Source organism: Nematolebias whitei, chromosome 1 (assembly GCF_014905685.2).
Source record: "Nematolebias whitei isolate Nwh7 chromosome 1, NemWhi1, whole genome shotgun sequence".
Lineage (NCBI taxonomy): Eukaryota > Metazoa > Chordata > Actinopteri > Cyprinodontiformes > Rivulidae > Nematolebias > Nematolebias whitei.
In genome coordinates, this window is record NC_056498.1 from 15,176,795 (window position 1) to 15,185,692 (window position 8,898).

Here is an 8,898-nt window from a genome sequence, read left to right on the forward strand (position 1 = left end):
ATATATATATATATACATAAACAAGTACTTAAATTTAATAAAACACCATGGTTAATATCAATCTATCCAAATATTTTATTTTATCTACATTTTTCTATTTCTATGTTGTGGGGAGCTGGTGTATCTCCAGCAGTCACCGTGTGAGAGGTGGGGGACACCTAGACAGGTCTCCAGTCCATCACAGAGGCACATCGAGACAGACCATTCACACTCTCACTTACATTTAGGGAAAATTCAGAGCTACCATTTAATCTAACGTGCGTTTTTGGTGTTTGAGAGAAAAGCAGAGTATGCGGAGAAAACTCCCCGTGAACATGCACTGACTTGACATAGTAAGACTGGGAGGTGCACATACATGCTCTAATCGCTACCACCAAATTTATTATGAAATTACAAAATAAAACATGGCATCAAATTATATTTAAGAGACCATAAATGATAATTTCATTACAATCTGCACACATTTACCTCTTAAGTAACAAAACGTTGAACAAACAGTGCAATGGCTTAGAGGACACAGTGCAATGGCTTAGAGAAGTCTACAATGTTGCTGCATTGCTGCCTCCTCTGGCTTGGACCCCTAAATATACACAGAGCCAATGAACCTTCCATTGAACTCATTACATCATGTATTTATTGTAAAAATCTACTAAAACTTTATTTGAAGCTTGTGCATAGCTACTGAACTCAGACTCATAATACGCACAGTTTGTTTTTGATATATTGATACATGTCATTGATGTGTAGGAGAATCCAGGATGAATAAAAAAAAAAGTTGTTTAAGCAACTGGGAGATTCACACACTTTATTAAAGTACCAACCTCAAAAAAATAAAACATGTTGAATGCACCGTGTCTCATGAGAGTGGAAAGAGGCCACAGCTTAGCGATGATTCATTTTTGTACTGAATTGAACAACCAGTAAAACAACCGCTACCATTCATAAGCACCAATCATCAAAAATAGTTCTTAGAAGCCTTAAAGCCACAGATTTCATTATTTCTGTGTCTGAGACAATCATCTAATGTTCTTCTTGTTCAAATATGACAATTGTCAGTTCCAAGAAGTTCAACGTAGAAGTTAAGGATGATGATAGAAAATGGAATGGGAGAACAGATTGATCCTATATTCCTTGTATGCTGGTGAAGATTCTCAGTCATCCAGGACATGATGAATTCAACAAGCGTTCAATACAAAAACAACTGGACTTTATTTGTAACAGAAGACGTTTCGCTCCTCATCCACATATTATGGATATGTATATAGTATATATAGATAGTATATTCCTTGTATCATCTTTTAACTTTATGCACTCATGTTCCTTACAGGAAAAATTGACCACCTTATTTATATGCATTAAAATACCCATCCATCCATCCATTTTCTTTACCCGCTTATTCCATTTTGGGTCACGGGAGTTGCCGGTGCCCATGTCCAGCAATCACTGTGCGAGGTGGGGGACACCCTGGACAGGTCTCCAGTCCATCACAGGGACAATTAGAGACAAACGAGACAAACAACCATTCACTCTCTCACTCACACCCAGAGACAATTTAGAGTTACCAATCAGCCTAACATGCATGTTTTTGGTCTGTGGGAGGAAACTGGAGCACCCGGAGAAAACCCACGCATGCACTGAGAGAACATGCAAACTCCACCCAGAAAGGCCCCCAGACCGGGATTTGAACCAAGGACCTGCTCGCTGAGAGGCAGCAGCTCTACTAGTTGCGTCACCATGCTGCCCATTACTAGTTCTAATTAAACAAAAAAAATTAACAACAAAAATGGTTAAATCATGTCATCTGGACCAGTTTCATTAAGTGTACCTATGTGTACTCTCTTAAAGAAACTGGTCCAGATGAAATGATTTAACCATTTTGTTGTTATCAATCAACCTTTATTTAGACAGGTAAATCCCATTGAGCCTCTAGGACTCATTTACAAGAGAGACCTGAATTTTTATTTTTTTTTCTGAAAAGAGCTGCTTTATTTTCCTAATCAATCAACCTGGATGATTGAGCTTACAAACCTTTTCCTAAAAACTTAACAGTTTATTTGTTTCTATGTGTTTTTATTATGTGATTTATTTAATCTTATGCTCAACTTTATTCTTGTCAGGTTGGCTAAAATATGGAGTGGAAGTCGTGCTGTCGTCTCTTCCATCGCCTTCATCAGCAGCTGTGCCAACCCTGTGCTCTACTTCTTCGCAGGAAAGTCCTATATTAGAAGAGAAGGCATGGCATTCATGGCTCGTTTGTTCGAAGGCGCTGGTTTGGACTACTCCAGGAAGAGCCGACAAAACAGCCAGAACAGCCGTGATAAATACAAAGATGCAGATGTTGTTCAGCTCAATGACAAAGTTCTAGAAGATCAAGACTCTACCACAAACTCAAGCAAGTGAAAGATGGTGACTAGAGAAGACATGAGGACATGTGCTTGATGGACCATTAGGCACATCTGACCTTATTTATTCTATCCAGTCTGGAGCAGCTTGGTACAAAAACATTTATGCAATGCTGGCTGCTACTTGCTGATAACAACATCTTCAAGAAAAATGTTGCAAATATTCAAATATAGACTTTGGAATGACATGAAACTTGATACTTCCCCTGGCAATGCTTGCATCAATGACTGTCAATATACAGTAATGGATATAAGTATAATTCTGCTCTGAACAGTGCTTATGAAAAACACTGTCAAAGAATCCTGGGACAGGTGATTGTCATCCCTCAAGGATATCTTTTTCCGCAAAATCCAACCCAAAAAAGCATTGAAAGTATTTGCTTTGTCGACTGTATGTTTACATATTTTTAAAATCGTTATTGTTATTCTGCAACAATGGTGCTGGTCAGAGTTTCTAAAAAATAGTTTCCTTTGCAATGTGTGACATTAGCAAGTACCTGCATATCATGCAAGCAGAACTTGGAGTACAATACAATGAGCACTATAGTCATGGCTTGAGCCAATAAAAAAACATCAAAATTTATGGTTTCTAATAAACTTTGTTTCTACGGGACCTGCAATATTGACAGCCAATATGCTGCTGACATGCCTCAAATACAAGATAAACCTGTGGTCTGAATGCAAAGTGCTATTTTATTAAAGTATGGAACAATAAGATCTGTAACATAAGATGGAAATACTGTATAGGTTGTTGAGAGCTTTATATGTTAGAAGTAAGATTTTTAATTTGAATTTGACAGGGAGCCAATGGAGAGAAGATACAACTGGAGAAATATGATCACTCCTACCAAGTTTCATTAAGACTCTGGCAGTAGCATTTTGGATCAACTGAAGATTTTTTAAGGACGTATTTGGACACCCGGATAATCAACAATTGCAATAGTCCAGTCCAGACATGTTAAATGCATGGACCAGTCTTTCTGCACCATTTTTGACAAAATGTTTCTAATTTTAGTGATATTATGCAGGTGGAGGAAAGTGGTCCTGGTAGCTGTATAAATATAGGGGTTAAAAGACATTTCTTGATGAAAAACAACACCAAGGTTTTTTTTTTTACATTAGAATCAGAGGCCAAATTAATGCCATCCAGAGGAAATGAAAGGCTGCAAAAATTATTGCGGGGGAGTGGTGGCGCAGAGGTTAAAGAAGATGGGCCTGTGTTCGGAAAATCGCAGGTTCAACTCCCAGTACCATCAACATCAAAATGTGGGCAGAAAAGGTGAAACACCCACACCTGCCTCCATCCTCATTCGCCCAACTCTGGGTCCCTGAGCCTTGATTCCCTTAACACCCCCCCCCCCCCCCCCATCTGCTCCCTAAACAGGTCTCTTTTGAAAATGAGTTCTCGTGACTTAATGAGACTACCTGTATAAATAAAGGGTAAATTAATGAAAAATTGCTAAGATGCTCAGGTCCAAAAACAACAACCTGTGTATTGTCTGAGTTTAAAAAGAGAAAATTAAGGGTCATCCAGGTTTTTATAACTTTAAGATATGCTAGTAATATAAGTAACTGATTGGATTCATCAAGTTTCATGGATAAATATAATGGAGTATCATCAGCATAACATTGAAAATCTATGTCATGCTGTTTAATAACTTTACCTTAAGGAAACTTATATAAAGTAAAGAGTATTGGTTCAAGCACTGAACCCTGGGGAACTATATGGCTAACTTTGCTGTATGAAGAAGATTCATTATTTCCATTTACAAACTGGAATCTATCAAATAAACATATTTTAAATAATTTTAGAGCCATCCCTGAGGTGGCCCTTTTTCAGTGTGAGTTTGGGTGGGTAACAGAGGAGAAGCAGCAGAGATTTATGTAAGACTACAACTCTTCCTGGACCCTGGGTTGTCATTAGGAGGACCAACAAAATTGGCCAAATTTCTAGAAAGAAGAGCAGCTCCACCCAAAGTGGAATGGATGGCATATCTCTGCATCAGACCACGTTATCCCCAAAAAGCACTCCAGTTATCCACAGTTTATTTTGTTATCAGGACACCACCTGGACAGCCAGCAGTTGAACAACGACATTTGAAACTTCCAGTTTCCTGCAATACTTGTGATGTCATTTCCAACCAGCCAATAGATTTTTTTATCAAATTCCAAAAAAGCAACTTTTGCACAATACTCTGATTACATAGGAGTTACACTCACTGGCCACTTTATAGGTCTACATTGCTAGAACCAGGTTGGACTCATTCAGCTTACGGAAATGTCTTAATTTTCTTGCGGCAGAAACTGAAAAATATGTTGGAAACATTCCTCAGAGATTCTGGTCCATGTTAAGATGTTAGCGTCATACGCTTGCTTCAGATTTGTCAGCTGCACATTTAAGATATACAGTAAATCTCCCAGTCTTCCACATTCCAAAGGTGCTTGACTGGATTGCTATCTTACGGCTGTGGAGACCATTTGAGTCCAATGTATCCAAAACCATCAAACCAGGCAGTTTTATTCCAATCACTAAATGACCAATTTTGGGGAGCCTGTGTGAACTGTAACCTGTCTCATTTTCTTACTGACAGAAGTGACGACCCATGTGATCCTTGCTGCTCTAGCCTATCTGCTTCAAGGTGGGATGTGTTGTGTGTTCTGGATGTATTCTGCAAACCTTGGTTGGACTACACTGTTTCTTCATTTGTTGTTGCCATTTTGTCATATCAAATCACTTTGCCAACCATAGTGATGGTTTTATGTAATGATGCCAGCAGGTATAGATCCCAAATTCTCACATTAGCCTGTATAGCAAAAACAACTACACCCCATTCAAAATCACCTAAATCTCCTTTCTACCCCATTCTGATTAAACTTCAGGAAGTCATCTTCACCACTTCTATATGCCTAAAGGCATTGAGTTGCTGAAATGTGATTAGCCGATTATCTGTTTGTGTTAACAAATACTTGAACAAGTGAACATAATAAAGTGGCCTGTTGATGTATTAAAGCCGATAAATGTGTTCCGTTTCTGAGTAACTTAAAGTCAGTAAAACTTTTTTTTTTTTTTACTTCAGGTCCACAACTAAATCAGTTTCACTGTCTTATTACTGGACTCCAAAAATGCTCAGATTTAGTGTTAGTTAGATTTTTCACCATATATGTAGCAAATATTGCAAGTCTTTTCCCCATGCTTACCAGTTGAAATATTGAGCCAAGATTTGTTTCATATTGTATAAAATGCAAATAAACCAATGTACTTTAAAAAAAAATATAAACAAAACAACTTTGGACTCATTATTAAACTAATATGTTCATGTATGGGCTGTATGCTTATATATAACAAAATGTGGAAGTCACAAGGTGATTTTGGATGTTTATTTTCGACTGCATTATGAATTTGATTAATTATGTAATCATGCAACATTATTTATGCAGTGTGGATTAGAGACATATTATTTTTTGCTTTAAACTTGTGCTGATGTGTGCTGTGTCAACATCCATCCATCCATTATCTTTACCCGCTTATTCCATTTTGGGTCACGGGGGTCGCTGGTGCCCATGTCCAGCAATCACTGTGCGAGGGGTGGGGTACACCCTGGACAGGTCGCAAGTCCATCACAGTGCCACATAGAGGCAAAAGAGACAAACAACCATTCACTCTCTCACTCACACCTAGGGACAATTTAGAGTTACCAATAAGCCTAACATGCATGTTTTTGGTCCGAGGGAGGAAACCGGAGTACCCAGAGAAAACCCACGCATGCACGGAGAGAACATGCAAACTCCACCCAGAAAGGCCCCTGGACTGGGGTTTGAACCAAGGACCTGCTCGCTGAGAGGCAGCAGCTCTACCAGTTGCGCCACCGTGCTGCCCATTGTGTCAACATTCAAGTTTTAAATTAAATCTGAACATGTTTGAATCCAAGTTAGTTTTTTCCCTACTAATCAGTACCAGCAATTTTAAGATTTTTTCCTTGAGCTTTTCCAGAACAGTTTGTTCGAACACAGAAACGCAATTTTTCTAAAAAGATTTTTTTTTTGTCATTTAAAAAAAAATTGCCTCATCAGCATGGCACCCATTCTAGAAATCCCTCATTCCACACAAAACAGTAACAATGACCCAAACGTTGTAGTAACCATGCCAGGCCTCTATGTGGCACTGTAACAGTGTAACAATTCAGGTCTCTCTTGTAATTGAGTCCTCGTGGCTCAATGGGACTAACCTGTTTAAGTAAAGGTTGAATGAACAATAGTACACCAGAAACAAGAAACAAGGTTGGTTTTACTGAAACCGCTCTTGGTGCTCTGTCATGTTCTCCTTTGCCTTAATCAATATTGTTTATTATTGAGGTATTACCATATCTGAAGGTTAAACCAGACACTAGGGAGTACAAGCCAGTGTATCTCTTTTGCCAGTCCGAAGCCCGGGTAAATGGTGAGGGTTGTGTCAGGAAGGGCATCTGATGTAAACCACTTTTGTCAAAACCAAAATGTGAGTTCATCAAAATGAAACCATATCGGATTGGTCAAGGCCTGGGTTAACAACAACTGCCACCGCTGCTGTTGACAAATAGGGTGCCAGCAGAAATTGTGCTCATGTTAGTAGAAAACCATGAGGAGGGAAATGTGTCAGAAGACAAAGGTAGAAAAGGAAAGTCAAGAATGTAGGACTGATGGTTGCAAATCTAAATGTTGGGACAATGACAGGCAAATGTAAAGAGCTGGCTGACATGATGCAGAGAAAGAAAGGTAGATGTTTTATGTGTCCAAGAGACCAAGTGGCAGGCCAGCAAGGTTCTCAGCATTGGAGCAGGGTTCAAACTGTTTTACCATGGTGTGGATAGAAAGAGAAATAGAGTAGGGGTGGTCCTGAAAGAGGAGCTGACAAAGAATGCAATAGAGGTAAAGAGAGTGTCAGATAGGATGATGTGCCTGAAGGTAGAAGTAAATGGACTGTACTTATATAGCACCTTTCTATCTAATCAAGATACTCAAAGCACTTTACACTACAATCTGTGCCACATTTATCCATTCATACAGCACTCTACTAGAGCTCTACAAAGCTAATTGAACAAATCATTCTAAAGAGACTAATCAGAGCTTTATCACATTCATACACCGATGGGACACACATCAGAGACGATGAGGGGTTCAGTCTCTTGCCCATGAACACTTCGGCATGTGACTGCTGGTGGATTCGAACCCTCAGCTCTTGCATTGGAGGACGACTGCTCTAACCTCTCAGCCACAGCCGCCCCTAGAAGTAGAAGGTCTGATGCTAAACATTGCCAGTGGATATGCTCCACAGGTTGGAAGTGATGAGGAGGAGAAAGATACATTTTAGAAGGATCTGGATGAAGTGATAGTGAGTATTCCCAGGGAGGAGAGAGTGGTGATCGGAGCAGACCTGAATGGACGTTGGTGAAGGAAACAGAGGGGATGAGAAAGTGATGGGTAGGTTTGGTGTCAAGGAAAGAAAGCAGGAAGTACAGATGGTGGTGGATTTTGCCAAGAGAATGGAAATGGCTGTAGTCAACACATACTTTCCAAAAGAGAGAGGAACATAGAGTGACCTATAAGAGTGGAGGAAAAAGTATGCAGGTCATCTATTTTCTGTGTAGAAGAGGAAACCTAAGGGCTACTGGAGACTGTAAGGTTGTGGCAAGGAAGAGCGTGGCCAGACAGCATCGGATGGTGGTGTGCGGAATGACTGTTGTTGTGAAGAAGAGAAAAAGAGTAAAATCTAAGAAGACCAAATGCTGGAAGATGAAGAAGGAAGAATGTTGTGAGAAATTCATAGAGGGGCTGTTAAAGGGTCTGGCTGGTAAGGAAGAGCTTCCAAATGACTGGGTTACTACAACAACAGTAATTAGAGAGACATGTAAGAAGGTACTTGGTGTGTCATCTGTGTCATGTTCGGCTGTCAGGAGTGTTTGAACCCACGTGCAGGAGGATGACGAGGACGCTCGAGGGATAATAAAAATATATTTATTAAACAAAACAAAATCATAATGCTGACAGGGCAGCTACTCACAAAACTGGAAACAGGCAGAACCAAAACCCCACAGTACCCCCCCCCCCCCCCACACTCAAGGGATGGCTCCAGACAACCCAAGGACAAGCTACATCCAACTTGGGTGGGAGGTGGGACAAACCAAGACAGAGAAACACATAGGACCAGAAGAACAAAAAACCGACAGGAAAACCTCACAAAACCAAATCCAGGAACTCCAACCACAGTCAAGGTGGACAGTCAGGAGACCATCCAGGGCAGGACCAGTATTCAGGGGGATGGCCAGGAAACCATCCACCCCAAGGCCAGCGCTCTGGTGGACAGCCAGGGGACCGTCCATCTCTGGGTAGTACAGACGTCCATTTAAGCCCTCCTGGACTCAAGCAGGTGAGGACCTCATCAGACAGACCAGGGGGCGGACCAGGGGTTGAAGCAGGGACGAAGACCTCTGCAGATGGGCCAGGGACGAAGACCTCTGCA

The 8,898-nt window shown here is 40.4% G+C and overlaps 2 protein-coding genes across 2 annotated transcripts in view; both read left to right on the plus strand.

The window, feature by feature from the left end:
• The window catches only part of ltb4r2a (leukotriene B4 receptor 2a), a 5,788-nt gene extending 3,388 nt beyond the window's left edge, over positions 1-2,400 (plus strand). Inside the window, exon 4 of the mRNA XM_037674694.1 lies at positions 2,118-2,400. Within this exon, the coding sequence (XP_037530622.1) occupies positions 2,118-2,400 (283 nt within the window). The remainder of the gene's footprint in view (positions 1-2,117) is intronic.
• The window catches only part of LOC119408489 (solute carrier family 12 member 3), a 143,518-nt gene that overhangs the window by 49,880 nt on the left and 84,740 nt on the right, over positions 1-8,898 (plus strand). The gene's annotated exons all lie outside the window — the stretch shown is intronic.